At 41.9% G+C, this 22,002-nt stretch overlaps 1 protein-coding gene across 5 annotated transcripts in view; it reads left to right on the forward strand.

Annotated features, from left to right (window-relative positions):
• tbc1d1 (TBC1 (tre-2/USP6, BUB2, cdc16) domain family, member 1) overlaps positions 1 to 22,002 on the forward strand; it is a 263,634-nt gene that overhangs the window by 126,202 nt on the left and 115,430 nt on the right. For 3 of the 5 annotated variants that reach the window (XM_041184498.1, XM_041184517.1, XM_041184525.1), the window contains exons 6-11: positions 3,789 to 3,880; positions 4,945 to 5,055; positions 5,358 to 5,489; positions 14,162 to 14,251; positions 18,650 to 18,912; positions 21,353 to 21,511. In XM_041184498.1, coding sequence (XP_041040432.1) covers positions 3,789 to 3,880; positions 4,945 to 5,055; positions 5,358 to 5,489; positions 14,162 to 14,251; positions 18,650 to 18,912; positions 21,353 to 21,511 — 847 coding nt within the window. Of the gene's footprint in view, positions 1 to 3,788; positions 3,881 to 4,944; positions 5,056 to 5,357; positions 5,490 to 13,948; positions 14,010 to 14,161; positions 14,252 to 18,649; positions 18,913 to 21,352; positions 21,512 to 22,002 lie in introns of those variants that run through there. The other 2 variants (XM_041184507.1, XM_041184535.1) reach the window with 2 other exon arrangements.

A 22,002-nucleotide genomic window follows, 5' to 3' on the forward strand; every position in this document is an offset into this window, starting at 1 on the left:
TCATTTTTGATTTCCTGGTTTTTTTTTCCCCTGTGCAACTGCTGCTGTGCAATGGCCCCATCACATATATGTTGTATCCATGTGTCACACGCTCTGTACCATTTCCATTTGATAAGGGTGGGACAAAGCACTTCTCGGCCCAAAAATAACAATTGCTTTCTCAATGTTTTGCTTTCGTGGTTCTTAGTTAAGTCAGGTCTTCTGGGCTTCACCAAACATTGCCAGACAGCCGTTTTTTATATTTTTAACAAGATATTGATCCTAATAATAACTTTGGGTAGGTCCGGAGGTGAGTAGAAAGTTTGCCCGCCTCTTCAGGAATGAGGTCTAGGCTATTTGAAATCCCAGACCTCATTAAAACCCGCACACCCCAGTTCCCACCTAAAGCTGGCAGAAAATTGCACAGCCAGAGGCAGCCCAATGATTAAAATAGATGGCAGGGTCAAGCTGTAAAGAGGTGAATCCTATCGTGGGCCAACGCCATGGGATCAGTCTTCAAAGGCTTTCTTTCAATTGGAGCCACAAGCGATAATTAAACTTTCCTTTCTTTAAGGAATTGCGTTGAGGTAGAGGATCAGCCAGTTGAATGGTGGAGCAAACTCAAAGGGCCGAATGACCTACTCCCGCTTCTATTTTCCATGTTTTTATGTTTTCCCAGCCAGCACTGCTCAATCATGTAAACTAACTCTTGGTTATGGACAGATCTGGTTGTTGAAGGTTGAGAATCATGTTTTGTGAAGAATAGGCTCTGGTCTGGGCCTATCACAGGATCAATAACTAATATAATTAATGACTATTTCTGCCATTTTGATATTTATTTTAATGCACATAGTAAAAACTGAAAACATAAGAACATTAAAAACTAGGAGCAGGAGTCGGCAAATCAGCCCCTTGAGCCTGCCCTGCCATTCATTACGATCATGGCTGATCTTATTCGGCCTCAATACCAATTTCCCACCCTCTCCCCATAACCTTTCAACCCGTTACTAATTAAAAATCTGTCTATCTCCTCAAATTTATTCAGCCTCCCGGCATCCACTGCACTCTGAGGTAGTGAATTCCACAGACTCACGACCCTTTGAGAAAAGTAATTCCTCCTCATCTCTGATTTAAATCTACCATCCTTTAGCCTAAAACTATGGCCTCTCATTCTAGAATGCCCCACAAGGGGAAACATCTGCTCCACGTCTACTTTGTCTATCCCCTTTAGCATCTTATATACCTCAATTAGATCTCCTCTCATCTTTCTAAACTCTAACGAGTATAGACCTAAACTGCTCAATCTCTCCTCATAAGATAAGCCCTGCATCTCTGGAATCAATCTACTGAACCGCCTCCAATGCAACTACATCCTTCCTCAAGTAAGGGGACCAAAACTGTGCATAATACTCCAGATGCGGTCTCACCAATGTCTTGTACGGTTGCAACAACACTTCCCTATTTTTATACTCTATTCCTTATTACCTGCTGTACTAGCTTTCAGCGATTCATACACGAGGACATCCAGACCCCTCTGCACTGAAGCATTCTGAAGTTTCTCTCCATTTAAATAATAAGCTGCCTTTTTATTCTTCTGACCAAAATGGATAACCTCACAATTATCCATTTTAAACTCCATCTGCCAAATTTTGGCCCATTCACCTAACCTGTCCATATCCATTTGTAAAGTTCTTATTTCTTCATTGCAACTTACTTTCCCACCTATTTTGGTGTCATCTGCAAATTTAGCTATAGTACTTTCTATCCCTGATTCCAAGTCATTAATATAAATTGTAAATAGTTGGGGCCCAAGGACTGAACCCTGTGGCATCCCACTAGTTACAGCTTGCCATCCAGAAAAAGACCCATTTATCCTGACTCTCTGCCTTCTGTCGGTTAGCCAATCCTCTATCCAAGCTAATATATTACCCCTAACTCCGTGTGATCTTATCTTGTGTATTAATCTTTTGTGCGGCACTTTATCAAAGGCCTTCTGGAAGTCCTGATATACTACATCTACAGGATCCCCATTATCCACTTTGCTTGTCACATCTTCAAAGAACTCTAGCAAAGTAGTCAAAAACAATTTACTCTACATAAAACCATGCTGACTCTGATGGATTGCATTTTGACTTTCCAAATGCCCCATTACTACTTCCTTAATAGTGGATTCCAACCATTTCCCAACGACAGACATTAACCTGACTGGTCTATAGTTTCCTACATTCTGCATCCCCCCTTTTTGATTAAGGGCATTATATTAGCATTTTTCCAATCCACTGGAACCTTTCCAAAATCTAAGGAATTTTGGAATATTATAGCCAATGCACCCACTATCTCCATGGAAAGACCTGAAACGTGAATACACCTTGTGGTCTCTTTCTGTAGCTGGGTTAAATTAAGTCCTCCAATGTATTTGACTCTATAATTGGCATACATACAGTTGTTGCCTTACCAATAATTTAGGGAGACGGTGAACTGGGCCAGAATTTTACTTTCTCTCACTGGCGGATTTTTAAGCAAGGGGGGAAGAGGGTGAAATTAAAGGGATGGGATACTCTCTGGGGTCCCATGATTTTCGCTGGGGTGGGTAAGTCCTTGGACTGGAAGCCTGCCCTTCCCTCAGTTGAGGCCCAATATTGGCTACTTTAGGGCCGTTTCCCACCCAGCCTCAATTTCTAGGCTGGCAGGAGGATTGAGCTGGCATAGGGTAAGGCCAAAAATCTACACGGTCACATTTCAGACGGGAAGTAGCGGGAGCTGTGGGGGAGGTGTGAAGCCTCCTCCTGAAGCCGAGCGCCCTGCTCTTCAGGTCTGATGGCCTCTGGACCTCCCTCCACCACCCCACCCCAAGCCTCTCCCCCGATTGCCCTCTTTACCCACTACCCCCCTCTCCAGGCATTCCCTATTCACTTCACCCTGAGTCCGCTTGAATTGACCTGGGTCTCCGCACCCCGATCTTAGGCTCCAACGTCCTCCTGAAATTCCTTTTCTGTCCATTGGAGCACTGTTGGTGTAGGGACTGGAGATCTACTGGCCAATCAGATTGGCCAGCAGCTCACTCAGGTAGGACTTCCTCTTGAGTGAGGGGAAGAAGTCCCGTCTGTAGCGACTTAACACTCGTTTGAGCATGAAATGGCTGCAGGGCACTCAGAGTTGGCAGGGATGTATTCCCCACCTACTTTTCGGATGGCAGGAATTGAGACCCTGCCATCTGAAAAATTCAGATCATACTGTTAAGTCACTGGACTAGTAATCCAGTGGCCCAGGTTAATGCTTTGAGGATGTGGGTTCAAATCCCACCATGGCAGCTGGTGGAATTTAAATTCAATCGATAACTCTGGAATATAAAGCTAGTCTCAGTAATGGTGACCCTGACAACTAACATTGATTGTTGTAAAAATCAGTCTGGTTCACTAATGGCCTTCAGGAAAGGAAATCTTCAGTCCTTACTCAGCCTGGCCTACATGTGACTCCAGACCCACAGCAATGTGATTGACATTTAACAACCCCTTTAAGTTCAAGGGCAATTAAGGATGGGCAACAAGTGCTGGCCTTGCCAGCGATGCCCACATCCCAGAAAATAATTTCTAAAAAACCCTCATTTCTCCTTACTGCCCTGCCTGGAATAACAGCTCATTCATCTGAGTAGGAGTTGAGTTGGGTACAAAGGATAAAATCATGTTGAAAGGAGGCGTATAATGTTTTATAGAAGTCTTTTCACTGTCTCAATAAGAGAGAATTCAGTGCTAGAAAATTATTCAATTGCACTCTAATGATCAAGATTCATTTTTTTCACTTTCTGCTAGGCCTCCACCCTTCAAAAGCAAAAGTGGAAATTCAGAAACACTTATCAACATTCAACAACAAAGATCAAGGATCAATCTTCGAGGGGGTTCAGGTAATTTTAAGTCCTAGTTAATAAACAAATGTGAAACATAAACTTTAGACTTTTTTCAGTGTTGATGTGAGAACTGCAAAAGAAAAGGATGTGTGTTTTACTGTTACATTTTTAACTTCTTTAAATTCATTTATGGGATGTGGGCATTGTGAGCAAGGCCAGCATTTATTGTCCAGAACTAACTTCCCTTAAAATGGTGGTGGGCTTACCCGCTGCAGTGTTCTGGTACCATTTAATGCATCATCAGTGAAGACCTCAAACTGTATGGATGGTAATGGTATAGCCTTGCCTCAATTCCATCTTTGAGAGAGAGAGATTTGATATTTATAAAAAGTACATGAAAGTCTGAGAGTAAGTTTAAAAAGTGGCTTTGAATTTCCAAAGCTACTAGTTTCTCAACAAGAGATGCAAAAGGCATTAGCTCCAAAAGCTTTAATGAAAATCAATGCAAGCAATGTAAAAGGAGTCAGCAACACTCATGAGCCTCACAACACTCTACTATCTTGAATAACACCATTATATAGCACTGACCCCATCCCCTCCCTGTTCACTGTTGAAGGCTGCATCAGATTGTTTGGAACTTTCATCTTTCTATTTAACTTCAAGTGGAGATTCAGGCCCCATCCTCTAATATCCATCTTACCCCATACGTTGCTGAAATCCTCATCCATGCTTGTTGCCCCCAGAACTTCACTATTTCAACAATTTCCTGTCTGGCTTCCCATTGTAAAATAATGACAATGCCCATACAATAGATCATGACAAGACTTGGGCAATCTCAACTGTTTTGACCTTGCAAAAGTTCTTCTTACCGATATCTTCCCACTATCTGTGTGCATGCCTGGGATATGGACTCCATGTCAAGTCAAGAGGAATGAGGAAATGTTGTCTGAAGCAATGCAGCATTTTAAATAACTGGTCATCTCGCTTGCTCTTTACATAGATCTGAAAGAATGACCTGTTGCTTTTACCCCTTTGGTGTCATAACCATTTTTGAACAGTTGAGAAGATTGTAGATTTTGATGAAATATTTTCAAATAATCACAACTAATGTCTGCTTATAGAAAATGAAACCAAAAAATGAATTGGAGGAAAATGAACTGGTTCTATCAATGCTGCGGCAGTTGTATGAAGAGAAACAGAAGCTGCATGTCCACAATGGAGACGCAAAGCAGGTACAAGGTCCTCCTAATCTCGGGCGTCAAACTCCTTAAAACTGCTTTGTTGCTAAATACAAAATAACAAATACAAGTATTGTGTGTCCAACACAGTGGCTTCGTTTCAGAATCAGTGCTTTGATATTTACTGTGAAGAGAACAAACTATTTCTGTTCACTATGAGCTAATGTTCATTCTAGGATGCCTCATTTTAAGTTGCTGAGAAGTTGGACTTATTCATTTTGTATCCTGTTCTCTTTGGAATGATTGCCCTGGATCAAAATTTGTGGTCTTTGCTGACCTTGTATTTTTTTTTCCAGACATCACAAAGCTGCTCACAGCCTTCAAATCTGAATGAACAACAATCTCTCTCAGGCCGCTTCAGACTGGACCACTTTAAAATCAAGGCTAAAAAATCATTGGCAGAATCACTGGAGAATATTTTATCAATGGTGAGTATCCTGTTGTTGCTTACGGAAAACTTACTTGGAATGTGTTGATGTGATTATGAAGAGCTCACCTCTGTAAGTTAATTATGCCTGTTAATCACCAAATTAAAATACTCCTCCATACTCCTTGTCTTAGTTCACCCATATAGAATGACTTGAATCCCTCTCATTGCAACATCCAAGTGATTCTGAGAAGTTCCCAAGGTATTTGCCTTCAGAGTTCAACTGGAAGTCCATTTTAAACATTCATCACTCTCTAGAACCATAGAACACTACAGCACAGAAAAACAGGCCATTCAGCCCTTCTAATCTGTACCGAAATATTATTCCGCTAGTCCCATTGACCTGCACCCAGTCCATAACCCTCCAGACCTCTCCCATCCATGTATCTATCCAATTTATTCTTAAAACTTAAGGGTGAGCCCGCATTTACGACGTCAGATGGCAGCTCGTTCCACACTCCCACCACTCTGAGTGAAGAAATTCCCCCTAATGTTCCCCCTAAACTTTTCCCCTTTCACCCTAAAGCCATGTCCTTTTGTGTTTATCTTTCCTAATCTAAGTGGAAAGAGCCTACTCGCATTTACTCTGTCTATACCCCTCATAATTTTGTAAATTTCTATCAAATCTCCCCTCATTCTTCTATGCTTCAAGGAATGAAGTCCTAACCTGTTTAATCTTTCCCTGTAACTCAACTCCTTAAGACCTGGCAACATCCTAGTAAATTTTCTCTGCACTCTCTCAATCTTACTGATATCCTTCCTGTAGTTAGGTGACCAGAACTGCACACAATACTCCAAAGTTGGCCTCACCAATGTCTTATACAACCTCACCATAACATCCCAACTCCTATACTCAATACTTTGATTTATGAAGGCCAGTATGCCAAAAGCTTTCTTTACAACCCTGTCTACCTGTGACACCACTTTCAGGGAATTATGTATCTGAACTCCCAGATCCCTTTGTTCCTCCACACTCCTCAGTGCCCTACCATTTACTGTGTATGACCTACCTTGGTTTGTCCTTCCAAAATGCAACACCTCACTCATTTCTGCATTAAATTCCATCTGCCATTTTCTGGCACATTTTTCCTGTTGGTCCAGATCCCTATGCAAGCTTTGAAAGCCTTCCTCGCTTCCACAACGCCTCCAATCTTAGTGTCATCAGCAAACTTGCTGATCCAATTTACCACATTCTCATCCAGATCATTGATATAGACAGCAAACAACAATGGTCCCAGCACAGATCCCTGAGGCACACTACTAGTCACAGGCCTCCAGTCTGAGAAGCAATCATCCACTACCACTCTCTGTCTTCTCCCACACAGCCAATTTCAAATCCAGTTTACAACCTCTCCATGGATACCAAGTGGATGAACCTTCTGAACTAACCTCCCATGTGGGACCTTGTCAAAGGTCTTACTAAAGTCCATGTAGACAACATCCACAGCCTTTCCTTCATCTACTTTCTTGGTAACCTCCTCGAAAAACTGTGCAACGTTCGTTAAATACGACCTACCACGCACAAAGTCATGCTGACCATCCTTAATCAGCCCTTGGCTGTCCAAATAATTGTATATCCGATCTCTCAGAACATCTTCCAATAATTTACCTACTACTGACGTCAGGCTCACTGGCCTGTAATTACCTGGTTTACTTTTGGAGCCTTTTTTAAACAACGGAACAACATGAGCTACCCTCCAATCCTCTGGCACCTCACCTGTGGCTAAGGACATTTTAAATATTTCTGCCAGGGCCCCTGCAATTTCTACACTAGTCTCCCTCAAGGTCCGAGGGAATATCATGTCAGGCTTGGGGGATTTATCTACCTTTATTCGCTGTAAGGCAGCAAGCACCTCCTCCTCTTTAATCTCTATATGTTCCATGACACTACTGCTTGTTTCCCTTCCTTCCTTATACACTATGCCAGTTTCCTGAGTAAATACTGATGCAAAAAACCTGTTTAAGATCTCCCCCATCTCGTGAGGTTCCACACATAGACGACCACTCTGATCTTCAAGGGGACCAATTGTGTCCCTTACTATCCTTTTACTCTTAATATACTTGTAGATACCCTTCGGATTTACCTTCACATTATCTGCCAAAGCAACCTCATGTCCTCTTTTTGCCTTCCTGATTTCCTTCTTTAGTATTTTCTTACATTTTCTATACTCTACAAGTACCTCATTTGCTCCTTGTTGCCTATACCTGCTATACACCTCTCTCTTCTTCTTAACCAGATCGCCAATATCCCTTGAAAACCAAGGTTCCCTATGCCTGTTAACTTTGCCTTTAATCCTGAGAGGAACATGCAAACTCTGCACTCTCAAAATCTCACCTTTGAATGCCTTCCACTTAATGAACACATCCTTGCCAGAAAACAACTTATCCCAATCCACTCTTCCTAGATCCTTTCTCATTTCCACAAAATTGGCCTTTCTCCAATTTAGAATCTCAACTCAAGGATCAGACCTATCCTTATCCACAATTAACTTAAAACTAATGACATTGTGGTCACCGGACCCAAAATGTTCTCCTACACATACTTCTGTCACCTGACCTGTCTGGTTCCCTAATAGGAAATCAAGTATTGCATCCTCTCTCATTGGTACCTCTATATATTGATTTAGAAAACTTGCCTAAACACATTTGACAAACTCCAAGCTATCCAGCCCTTTTACAGTATGGGAGTCCCAGTCAATATGTGGAAAGTTAAAATCTCCTACTATCACAACTTTCTGTTTCTTACATCGGTCTGCTATCTCTCTACAGATTTGCTCCTCCAATTCTCTTTGACTATTGGGCGGTTTACAATACAACCCTATTAGTGGTGGTCACACCTTTTCCATTCCTCAGCTCCACCCATATGGTCTCTGTAGACGAGCCCTCCAGGCTGTCCTGCTTACGCACAGCTGTGATATTTTCCCTGACTAGTAATGCCACTCCTCCCCCTTTCATCCCTCTCCCTCTATCACATCTGAAACAACGGAACCCTGGATCATTGAGCTGCCAGTTCTGCCCCTCCTGCAACCAAGTCTCACTAATAGCAGTAATGTCGTAATCCCACGTGCCAATCCACACCCTAAGCTCATCTGCCTTTCCGACAGATGAAGAGCTTCCTATCAGCAGCCCTAAATTTATCATTTACGAATTTGAACCTGTGGCCTCTCCTTTTGTACTAATTGAAAGTCATTTTCTGGATCTGCCTTCTTCATACCAATTAGTGCCTTACAGATTTCTAAGATCAGCCCTCAGGTGCCTCTTTTCAAAGTTGAAAAACACCAGTTTGCACCAGCCGTTCCTCATTACCCAGACCCTTGAAACCAGATATTAATCATGTAGCTCCTTGCCCTGTGTCCAACAATTGAGTATCTTCTCTTGGTCTCAGTGACCAGAACTAGATGCAGCATTCAAGCTGTGGTCTGACTACAGCACTGTACAATTTGATTACATTTATGTCTGCTTTATTATTCTACTGTTATAACCTTGAATTTGAATATTCTAATATAAAAGCAAAATACTGCAGGTGCCAGAGATCTGAAATAAAAACACAAATGTGCTGGAAAAGCTCAGCAAGTCTGTCCATGTCTGTGGAGAGAGAAACAGAGTTAACATTTTGCATCCAATATGTCTCATTCTGAAGAAGTCATATTGGACTTGAAACGTTAACTCTGTTTCTCTCTCTGCAGATGCTGCCAGACCTGCTGAGTTTTTCCAGTACTGTTTTTATTTAAATATTCTTTTTGCCTGTTTTGATTGCTGAATTGGTTGGACTTAGTGTTGATATGTCTGTTAGGGGCCCTACGTTGTTTTCAACATCATCCATGGAATAGTTATATTGGTAACTGGTCCTTTACATGCATTTGTATTACATGTCATCTGCTATTGTTCAACCACTTACACATTTTATCCAGTTTATTCTAATTCCTGAGCTGCAAGCTTCACATCACTCTCCCTTGCTAGTTTGGTACCATCTTCCAATCTGGCCACTTTAAATTCACCTGAGTCCAATTTATTGATAATTAAGAAGCAGTAGTGATCCCAAAATCAATGTTTTGTCACTTTCTCAAAGAAATCAAAGAAGTTAGGCAGGATTTTCCCCTTCAAAACGCGCAACAGCTGCTGTTTATATTTGTTTGTTAGTGTACAGGTAATCCTCATGGTTATGGCAGATAATCAATACCATTATTTTGCACAGGATAAAGTACAATTAATGGGATTGTAGATGTCTGAGTCTGTCTGGTGATCCTCGTAGTATATCTATCAGTCTGCCAGTGCCTCATCACTGTCCATGGCTCTCCCTTCCAGTTATCATTAATGGTTCACAAATCCCCTCTATAGTTTCATTTAATGTTTTTTGGTTGGAAGTAAAATATTTTGAAGAAGGCAAATTATTGTAAACTCCTAAACTGTTTTCATAGAAGCTGTATAAACCCCCAACCAGATTGCTGTTATTAAACAGCGTTTATTAACAACTATATATGAAATGAAAACAGAAAAAGCTGGAAAAGAAGGGTCATCATTAACTTTCTCTCTCCACAATTCTGCCTGACAGATCTGCAGTATTTTGCTTTTGTATTAGTTTTTAATTCACTGCCACGTTTCTTTCAGGAATACACACCTTGAAGCTCTGCTCTGCTCTCTTTCAGTTTGTCTCTTTTGACTTTGTTCACCTTTATTTCACGTTCCCAACATGTGCGGCATTTTTATTTTGCATATGGAGCAGCAGACAATGGACTAAACCCAATTTCTTCAGCCTGCGGGCTTAGAGCTGTTCTGCATTCAGCCTAATATGCAAACAGTTCTACATCCTTGGTTCACAGGGAGGTCATGTCTATTCCCTTGCAGATGTGGTTAAGATCCCAGGTTTGATCAAGTTGATAAAGACCTTCTGATCTCTGTACAGTGATTTGCAAATGTTAGATAGGGTCAGTTTGGGTTCTGCTGTGCTGTGCCCTTTCCGGAGAAGAAGGGAGTAAATTAATGAGGCAAAAATTAGCAGCTGTTGCTACAGAAAGGAGGTTTTGCATTTTAGTTCATTCTGATAGATGTTGAATCATTTCAATTATCTTGCAGGAAGGGTCTGGCAGCAACAAAATGATGGTGGGCTTGTGACTTTAATTCTTGCAAGTCATTTTCCCACTGAAAAAGGGGATGAAGGACAGATACCATAGAACCATTGAAAATTTACAGCACAGAAGGAAGCCGTTCGGCCCACCTTGTCCATGCCAGCCTGAGGACACCCAGGTGCTCTTTCCAATCCCACCTTCTTGCACCCGGCCCATAGACCTGCAGCTTACAGCACTTAAGGTGCAGACCCAGGTACTTTTTAAAAAAGTTTAGAGTTTTTGCCTCTTGGGCAGCGAATTCCAGACACCCACTACCCTCTGTATAAAAAAGTTCTTCCTCATGTCCCCCCTACACCTTCTGCCACTTATCTTGAATCTATGTCCCCTGGTTCTAGAATTCTCCACCAAGGGAAACAATTTTATCCTGTCCACTCTATCTATTCCCCTCATAATTTTGTACACCTCAATCAAGTCACCTCTCAGCCTTCTTTGTTCTAAGGAAAATAACCCCAACCTATCCAAGCTCTCCTCGTTGCTACACTTTATAATCCTGGCAACATTCTTGTAAACCTCCTCTGCACTCTCTCCAGAGCTATTACGTCCTTCCTGTAATGTGGTGACCAGAACTGCACACAATACTCCAGTTGTGGCCTCACCAGTGTTTTATACAATTCCAACATTATATCCTTACTTCTTTATTCTATACCTCTGCCAATGAAGGAGAGCATTCCATATGCCTTCTTTACAACCTTGTCCACTTGAACTGCTGCCGTCAGGGATCTGTGTACTTGTACACCAAGATCTCTCACTTCATCTACCCCTCTTAGTATATTCCAATTTATTGTGTAATCCCTGTAACTGTTTGACCTCCCTAAATATATGACCTCACACTTCTCTATGTTAAAATCCATCTGCCACTTTACCGCCCACTCCACCAACCCATCTATATCATTTTGGAGATTATGGCTATCCTCTACACTATCCACAACTCAGCCAATCTTTGAGTCATCTGCAAATTTCCCAATACTGCTCCCCATGTTCACCTCCCAAATGTTAATATATAACAGAAACAGCAAGGGTCCCAACATCGAGCCCTGTGGAACACAACTTGAGACAACTTTCCATTCGCAAGGCCATCCATCGACCATTACCCTTTGTTTCCTGTTACAAAGCCAACCATTTATCCAGTTTGCCACATTACCCTGAATCCCATGGGCTTTTACTTTCCTGACCAATCTGCCATGTGGGACCTTGTCAAATGCCTTGCTAAAATCCATGTATACAACATCCACGGCATTACCTTAATCAACCCTTCTTGTTACTTCCTCAAAGAATTCAATCAAATTTGTGAGGCAAGACCTTGTAACAAATCCATGCTGACCATTCCTGACTAGTCCATGCCTTTCCAGATGACAGTCAATCCTATCTCTCAGGATTGATTCTACTAAGTTGCTCATCACCAATGTAAGACGAACTGGCCTATAATTGTTTGGCATTTCCTTTGATCCCTTTTTAAACCATGGAACTACGTTTGCATTTCTCCAGTCCTCTGGTACCTCCCCTGTATCTAGTGAAGATTAGAAAATCATCCTCAGAGCATCTGTATCTCCTCTCTGACTTCCTTCAGCAGCCTCGGAAACAATCCATCTGGGAGAATGGTAGAATACTGCCACCTACAGGAATTGAATTAATAATTCAGCACAATAATTGACTACTCACCAGTAACAAAGACAAAACTGCATGCTGTTTGGGAAGCATTCTACAAGGACATATTCAGATTTTGGCAGAAATGAGGTTTTATAAATGCATCATTGGTTTTGTAAACTAGTCTTAAGATTGCAATATTATCTGATACTATTTTGAAAAATGTGCTTTTTCATAGGCTGATGAATGTTTAATTCATTTGAGTTAATCAGCATGAAATGTTTGTGGGAGTGACTCTGGCAGGAATTGACTGATCATTGTGATGAACTACATTTCATCAAAAGCTTTTAAGTTAACAAGTACATAAGTTGTCTCTGATGTGAAGATTCTATAAGAGGTGAAAAGCTTTCAATATAACTTTAATTTTCCCTCCACCTTTTCCCCCTGTCCCAGGTCTTCCTCTTAGTGCTTCTGTACTCAATTAAACAATGTAGGGCCGGATTTAATGTTGGCGATGGGGGTCTCAACCCATTGGCTGTAAAACTGGTGGGAACCTTGCGTCACATCTGTTGGGGAGGCCTGACCAAATTAAGTGCCTCTCAGGCATTTAACTGGCCAGCACCGGGCCTTTCCTGGGATTTAGCGCTCTGGAGTGGAAATCCCACCAACTGAGAGCTGCTGGTCAATTGGAGGTTGGCAGCTCCCCATTGCTGGCAGTGCCATCAGGAGCAGTGGCTGCTGCTGGTAATGATGCAGGGACTTCACCAAGGATTGCCATTGGATCCCTGGCCACAAGTGGGTGGGATGAGGGTCATGGGGAGGAGGTTGTGGGGGGATATTGGGCAGGGGGCTCAGAGCCAAGGACATGGGGATGGCTTTTGGCAATTTCCCCCCAGTCCTTTTGCCGGGTCACTCAATTGGGTACCGAGTGCCTGACAATGAGGGATCCCCCTCCAGTAATTTGCTGGCAAACCCAACAGGGTTTGCTGGGCGGCCTTTGGGAGGCATGGGAAAGCAGCGTGACTCCCATTTAATCCCTTAGGCACTGCTACGTTCTGGTGGACTTGGGGATAATTGGTGTCAATTAGCTCATGAATAAGTCTGTTTCAGATCTTCCTGCAAGTGGGCGAGTTTCTTGCATCGTCCCCTTCCTACATCTGACTTAATCGCAGGAGGTTTTCCAGTCACTGGCAGATAAGCACACAACCTCTCCTGCGATGGAGTGGACTCGGCCACCATGCTTCCTGCTGCAACAGGCTGGATTAAATTCTGTCTGTAGTTTGGCTGTGGATTTCCCTCCTGCTGCCCTTCATCCATCTGCAATTGACTGACAACAATAGGTTTATTTATGGAGGGCTCTTCCTTTGCATTACATGCTATATTCTCCCTTGCTGTTTTATTTCTTCATGCCCCATTCACAGCTACGACCTGGCAGAGTGCTGTATTCCTGTTTAACACTCTGGCTCAACAGTGATAGGCAGTGCATCACACAGGATTTCAAGCAGGTATTTGAACTCAGCTTTCAGTTTCCGAGAATGGCTAAGGTTGTTACTTATGCTGCCATCTTTTGCAGGAAGCCAAGTGGCAATAATGATGTTTCCTTTCCTAGATCCAGCTTGAAAGCCTCTAGTGTTACCTCTCTTCAGTGATCTAGTAGGAGATATATGAGAGGACCTTTTCCATTTCCTGTCAGTGTGGAGGAGTGTGTGGCCACTGTTGCATGGTGTCCTCTGATGGGATGGCCAAAACCAAGAACTCCACTGCAGGGATATGAACTTAATGTGCTCTTCCCATGACAAAATGGATCGTTGGTAATCTCTATGTAATATGTGACTTTGTTATTTTGAGCTTTGTACAGAGTTATAGATTTTATGAAGTTCAAATTAACCTGATGCAGATTTATGCCTATATTTGTAGAAAAGTAGAATTTCTATTGTAACTACTCTGCATTTTGCTCTTGCAGGGAGGGTCCAGGCTCAGGAGCCAAGCATGTGCTGAAAGTACAGTGTCAGAAAAAACAACTTTGAGTCTATCAAGTTCTAGTCTATCCAAGGTGAGTTATCTGCCCATAAATCTACATTGCATTAGTTTGGGTACTTAGTTTGCTTACTGATGTACTTTCCATCATTGTAAAACATTATGGAAGATGTAACTCAATTTATACAGCAAATATCCAGGAGAAATGCAGTATGACTGAAGCTTTAAATAAAACTTATAGCAGAGCTCCAAATGAAGATGGTTTGATGTCAATATTGGCAGCTGTATAAATAATCACACAGAACAGCGACTGCAATAAAATGGAGCATTTCGTGTGGATCGCTTTGGTTAGCAAAAGTACTTGTACCATAACTTTTTTTTTTTGCAGCATGCCCACTTTTTTGCCCACTTCATTAAAAGGTGGAAAATGCAGTCAGTTGTTTCTACTTAAACTACAGGGTGATGGGGTCAACAGGGAGTGTGTCTGGTGAAGGGTAATAGTCGGCAGATAATCCCAACACTTCAAACAATCTGAAATTGTAGTTCTCTTCAGGATCTTTTAACCAAGACTGCAACCTCACTTGGATATTTTTCTCCCCAGGAAACCTTGTCTTGGACATCACCATCATGTGGAAACACGTGGTTCAAACTGGGAAGTTGAAAATGCCAGCAGCCCTTTTTATTATTCCAAGAAGTTTGTAACATTTCAGTTCAACATAATCTGGTCACTCTCGTTAGGAATTATATTATTAATGGTCTCTTGACCTTATTCCCATTAAACTGTTGATCGCCCATATTTCCTTCCTGTCTGTCATGTTATATGACATTGTTAACAGTTCCCTTCCCTTGGGTCCTCTTCCTCTTCAAATCTGCTGTCATCACAAAGAGCCCACCTTAGACCTCTCCATCGTTGCAAACTACCACTCCAATTCCAACCTCCCTTTTCTCTCCCATGCCCCTGAATGTGCTGTTGCCTTCCAAATCCATGCCCTTCTTTCCCACAACTCCAAATTTAAAACTTTCCAATTAGGTTTTCGTCCCAGCCACAGAACTGAAACGGTCCTTAAAAAAAAAAAGTAAAAGATGATATCCTATTTAACTGTGACAATGATAAACTATTCCTCTTTGTCCTTCCTGACCTGTCTCTGGCCATTGACCATGGTTGACTAAATCATCCTCCTCCAGCATATTTCCACTTGTCGTCCAGCTGGGTGGAACAGCTCTCACCTGGTTCAAATTTTAAAGGTCCAATGGAAGGCAGAGAAGCGCCTGCAATGGCTTCTCTTCCCACTCCTACAACAGCTACCTTTGAACCCCCCAAGCGTCTCCCCCTGGCCCCTTCCTATTTCTCATCTTCATATTACCCCTCAGCAACATCATCCAAAAACACATCAGATTCCACGTGTGCACTGATGACACCCAGCTCTACCTCACTACCATCTCTCACTACCCATCCACTCCTTCTGGTTTGCCAGACTACTTATCCAAAATCCAGGCACTGAATGAACAGAAATTTCCTCCAACTAAATAAAGGAAAGACCGACGCCATTGTCTTTGGCCCCTGCTACAAACTCCACTAACTCGCCACAGACCCTGTCCTTCTGCCTGGCCAGTGTCTGAGGCTGAATCCAATCTTGCAAACCTGCTATCCAATTTGACCCTGAGAGAAGCTTCTGATCACACATCCATCCACCACAAAAAAACAGCTTCTTCGATTTCTGTAGCATCATCCATCTCTGACACTACCTTGGGTCTGCTACTGCTGAAAACCTCATCCATGCCTTTGTAACCTCTAAACCCAGCTATTAAATGCTCGCCTTGCCAGCCTCTTATTTTCCACCCTCCCTAAACTTGAGTTCACACAAAACTCTGCTGCCAGTATCCTAAACTTACACTTGGTCCTGTTCACCCACAACCCTTGAGTTCGCTGTTGGCTCCTGGTTAAGCAATACCTCAATTATAAAATTTTCAAATTCTCCCATAACCTCCTTAGTTGTATAATCTCCTCCAGCCCTGCAGTCTACCAAGATATCTGCACTCCAATTCTTGCCTCTTGTACATCCCCAATTTTGATTGCTTCACCATTTTCAGCCATTCCTTCAGCAGTCAAGGTCCTAAACTCTGGAATTACCTCCCTAAAATTCTCCGCATCTTTAGCTCTTTTTTTCTCCTTTAAGATGCTCCTTAAAATCTCTTGGGCCAAGATTTCGGTCATCTGTATTATTATCTCTTTTTGTGACTTCTCATCACATTTTGTTTGATAACACTCCTGCTAAGTGTCTTGGGCCATATATAAATGGAAGTTGTTTTAATCAATGTTATCATTCAGGTAGATCTCATATTTTAAGTTCACAATATTAGGCATTCTGGTGAGTTGATGGCTTTTGGTACTAAGTTGTATATCAAACAGTTTAGTATGATGTTGCAGGTTCACGTCTATCAACGTTACAATAACCATAAGAGAATTGTAGGTGCAATCAACTTTATTAGTGTGCTTAATTGAAAATCACCTACCCCAAACCCAACTCTGTGTCTTATTGTTCCACTTTCCACTTAACAATGGTACTAATTTTATTCAGAAGGGCAGCTAACAGTTCTATTTTAAGTTTGCAATGTATTGACCTATCTGATATTTCATATTAAAAAGATGTAATTGAAATTGAGTGGTTTGAAGCAAGACAGGGATCTGCTTTGATCATGCTAACCGCATTTGGATCTCTCTTGTAGGCTTCTATTACTTTAAAGTCTACTAATATGTAAATATTGCAGATCTCTTATCTTTAATAACTAGAGGATGTTGATTGCACTTGGGTTTCCATTAAATATAATGGTGAAATCCTCATAGTCGTGATCTTTTGGCACATTGCCCATGGAAAGTCATAACACAGTGGATTTTCCTCAATGCATTGATGCTTGAGTATTGGCGTGGAGATCTACTGCTTTTGAAGCTAATGAAGCTATATCAAGTGGTCAAAGTATACGGGTATGAGGGGAAATGGTGAGAATATCTGCAGAATAAACCTCTAAAACACGCATACAGGGTGAAGGGGGCAGAGAAAAATAAAAGGAGAAACTGGTGCAAAATTTCTTTTCCAAAACTGTCATCATCCAGGAGGAAGGTTTGGAGAATTGGCAGTGAGGGAGTTTGAATATTGCTACTGTTGGTTCTAAGGTCTGGAGCTTAAGAAACTCCAACTGATGGTAGAAGTGTGTAGCTGAGGAGTGACTTTGTGTTATGGTAATGATGGCCAGATAAGGAGTGCATGGCATAAATGTGATATATTTTGTAGATGTCTACTTGGAACTGTGGTAAAACGGCATAAGTATACATTGTGTCTTCTAAAACATGGGTTGTGTCCTCCTCTCTAACATGGGTTGTAAGGAGGTAGTAGTTTAAAGATGTGTAATGCTGGTTAGGCACACTGGTGGGTATATGTCTATCAGGGTGATTGCTGGTGGTTAATTTGAGGTGATGAACTAAAGGCGTAAGAATGTCCAGAACAACCGCCAAACCAATATGTTTGAATCAAATGTTCTGATTTTGATCAGTGCTTCATCCAAAAGTTTGAGGCTGAAGTCTTAAGTGAGTTTTTGTCTTTGGCTTGCCTTATTTAGGGGAATTCTACAGGTTCTTATTGAGCCACTAGATGTTGTGTAATCCAACAGCAACATTTATCTTCCTTAATATAAAAACAAAAAAACTGCGGATGCTGGAAATCCAAAACAAAAACAGAATTACCTGGAAAAACTCAGCAGGTCTGGCAGCATCGGCGGAGAAGAAAAGAGTTGACGTTTCGAGTCCTCATGACCCTTCGACAGAACTTGAGTTCGAGTCCAAGAAAGACTTGGACTCGAACTCAAGTTCTGTCGAAGGGTCATGAGGACTCGAAACGTCAACTCTTTTCTTCTCCGCCGATGCTGCCAGACCTGCTGAGTTTTTCCAGGTAATTCTGTTTTTGTTTTGTTATTTATCTTCCTTAGCCTGACATTACTCAGCTTGCCCCGATTAAACAGGTAGCTGGGATTCCTGATAGTGAAAAATGAGAGTTTTATTTCTCTGCTATTAAGAATTTGTTTCAGAGAATGCCTTTCTGTGGCTTTGGAATATGATCTCTGACAATGCACCATTGTTAGCTAATCATTATTTACAGGGACAACAGGCATTCTCCTATTTGCATTGGTGTTTTATCCCCCCCCCCCCCCCCCCCCCCCCCCCCCCCCCCCCCCCGTAAGACATGAGGAATGATGGTTGTGGAGTGCACAATACCCCAGACAGTTGCACTCCCAGCTGAAAATGGATGTGTGGTTCAGGGGGTGGGGGCCAAGGGGAACTAAAAGAAAAAGTAATCAAAGTCACCTGGAAAAGAAAAATATTTAAACATTTTTTCAAATGGAAGACAAGAAGTGGGCCAAAGAAGAGGTGGCTGGGTGATAACCCTGTATTAATTGAAATTAATTACTCATGTCCACACAGAATACATGTTCGGATGAAAGTGATGACCAGGCACCTTCTATTAGTCCTGTGAAGTCTCATGGTTCTACAGGAGATTTGTTGCAAGACCTAGATAACAGCATTGAATCAACTGAACCAGTGTTTAGACGACGGGCCAATACCTTCAGTCACATGCCTTCCAGTGTTGAACAGCCACAGCAGACTCTGGACGAGACCCCATCCTTTCCCAAGCCAAAACTGATGAGGTATCACTCAGTGAGCACAGACACACCACACAAACAAAAGTAAGATTTGGTATACTTTATAGACAACATCCATTTCTTTATAATCTTTTAATTTGAGATCTTATCTTCTATGAAAGTGACAATTTCTAACTGAAAGAGCTATTACTGTTGTGTTCCTTAAGTTATCTGTTACTTCATAAAGAGTAGAGTCTATGATGAACCAACCTAGCAAATTTTTCTTGTAAAACTGACCAAACAGAACCTTGAAATCTTCTCAAAGTATTCTATTGCTGTTCCACTGCAAGATCCCTTGCCTCCATTTCGAACCTTTAGTGAAGGTGGACAGAATGAGCTGCCAGTCCCTGTTCTTCTGTGAAACTGCCTCCAGTGCTGAGGCATGTTTTGAGGGACTTGGCAGGCAAAATTGTTGTGCCCTAAGCAAACTTGGGTCTGTTAAAACTGGAGTGATGTGAGACATCAGCGCTCATTGAAACAAACATAGTCTAGATAGTGATCTGCTTTTTTCCCCCAAATTCTGAGATTTAGATTTTTTGCTCCCATCCACTGAAGTGTTTTTGTGACAGACTGTCTGTTAAAGGCATCAGAAACAATTAAACTAACCCATGAATGATGTGCTGTGTGGCATGGGCTCTGGCTGATCCTTCCTATCTATCATGACCTTTCTTTGTCAAGTATTTGCTTGAGTTAAATCTTTCTCTGGCCGAACATAAAGAAGGACAAAACTTTCACTCTTAGCCATCAGCCCTACCCCCTTGACAGTGATTTCAGCACCCTCTCCCTTCCTCCGCCTGACCTCACATTCAGCTTCAATAAGATATTACACAACTTTGACATCCTGCTTGATTTGTGAACTGAGCGTCAAGCTCTGTATCCCCTCCAGCACCAAGATGACTTACCTCTGCCTCTACAACATTACTCACTTCAGCCTCTAGCTTAACCTCACTGCTGCTGAAAACCTAATCCCATGTTTTTGTCACATCCAGGCTGGATAATTACAATGCCTTCTCTGCTGTTCTTTCTCATCCATGCTTCATAACCTTCAACTTTCCAAAATACACTTATCCTGGAAACTGTCCTGCACACAGACCCAATTGTTTTTACTTTCATCCTCAAATCTACACGGACTCCTTATGAATCCTGTGAATCCCTCCATCCCATCATTAGCTGCAGAGTTGTGAGAAATCTGGATGCTTGTCTTTTGATACTACCTCCCCAAACTCTGCCTACTCTCTACGTTTGTTTTGTTTCAAAAAAATCTTTTGCCCAAAGCTTCAAACATCCCTCTTAAATCTTACCCTTGGCTTAGCATTCCATTCCTCTTACTAGTAAACAATTGCATGTTTTGGGAAGTTTTGTGTGTTAATGCCACCATATAAATGTATATAGTTGATGAAGAAGGGATGTTAATGTGCAGTTGAATTGGAATGAAATTAGGATCCATGACCTAGTTAACTGTATTTAATATAGTAGGAGGGAGTCATCATACAGCACCTAGATGGAACTGGCTGCAATTAGAATTATAGTGATATGAAAAGTGAATTTCTTCTGAAATGCTCTACATAGTCAATCTAAAAATCCAGCTGTGAAATAGAGCTGTGGGTAAGTTAGTAGAACACTGAGTTTCACAGCAGCTTCGGGTTTCTACCCCTTCAGTTTGGTGAGATGTTAAGCAAAGATGAAGCCTTCTGTTTTAGGGGGAGAGAAAGAAACTTCTCTCTGTGAATGTCTGTAGAGAAATCTGTGGCCTGGGCTCTGCTGATGACCATAGTGAGAGGAGTTGAGAACAGCCTGATGCAAAAGGATAAAAGTAAATAGTAGAAGCTCCCACGGGAGTTATTTTTGTGGGCCGGTTCCAATTTTACCGCAATTAATCTTTTCAAAGACACTGCAGCTCTCTAAATTATCAAGGCTCTTGTTTCCTCCTTCCCATTCCCAGTTTAATGCCCTCTGGTTGAGGGGGGGAGGGGTGGCACGACAGCTCTAGGAGGGCACACAGGCTACCCAATGGCCTGACTTGGAAATTTGGCTGGCATAACCCCATAAGAGTGCAACATAACAGAGGCAAACCTTGAGCCTTCCATACAGCAAGGAGATCTAAGAGAAGATAGAATCTTAGTAGTCAAGTATATCCCTTAGACATCAAATCCAATTGTGTAGGCTCAGGTCACCTTATACCGTTAAGTCTGGTACACTGCATCAGTTATGGGATGAGTACAGCCAAATTTCCAGGCTAGGCCGTTAGCCTAGCCTCTTTTGTATCAGCAAGGAGCGCATGTGCCTCTTAGCAAACTATGTTAATAAATGTTCCTTAATTACCACTTTTGTTTACTTGAATGCTTATTTTGAGAACATTTCCAGAACTGCAAAGATTCTACAACACCTACATTACTACTTGTTAAACATTTTAAAGAAAATGTGATGTTTTATTTTCTGATTCTGGCCACTTGTCTTTGTCTCTCCTGTTTGCTTGGATACGTAGCCTGGATGTATCAAATGGTAACACTCATGGCAAATCGCCGCAGTCCATGTTGCACAAGTCTGTAGATCACCTGCGGTCTTCAACCTCCACTCCAAATTTTTTTAAGTATTTGAAGACTAGTTCCAGTGCAAGGGATGGTGGGCTGATATTGAAAAAAAGGTGAGACAATTTGTTTCCAGATATGGAGGCATGACTGAGCAATGCTTTGCCTGCCGTGTGATGGTGTGGTCTGCTGTGCCATGTCCATGGCATGATGGTATGTTCCACCTACTGACTGCAGGAGCTAAATAACTAGTTGACATATAAATACTAGTAATGTCAGAGCATGTAGGGCAGTTATGGAGTTAGCGTTAAGCACTCATTTATGGTTGTGGCTGTGAGATTATTGAATAAAAACAGGACGTTTTATTTTTAATCATATTAGCATAGAATGCAACCCCCCTCCCCCACCCCCCACCCCATCCCTCACACACACATAATGTTGCTTCTCTCTCTAATCTTGGACCATTGCAAACACAGTTTCTCTGATTCAGTTTATTTTTTCAATTGTTTGTTTTCCCCATCCAGCCCTCCCTACCCCTCACCTTTTTCTGTTTGTTTGATTCCAGTTGTGAAAAAGGTTAGGGTGACACATTAGCACGTAGGGTAAC

This window comes from Carcharodon carcharias, chromosome 1 (assembly GCF_017639515.1).
Source record: "Carcharodon carcharias isolate sCarCar2 chromosome 1, sCarCar2.pri, whole genome shotgun sequence".
Classification (NCBI taxonomy): Eukaryota; Metazoa; Chordata; class Chondrichthyes; order Lamniformes; family Lamnidae; genus Carcharodon; species Carcharodon carcharias.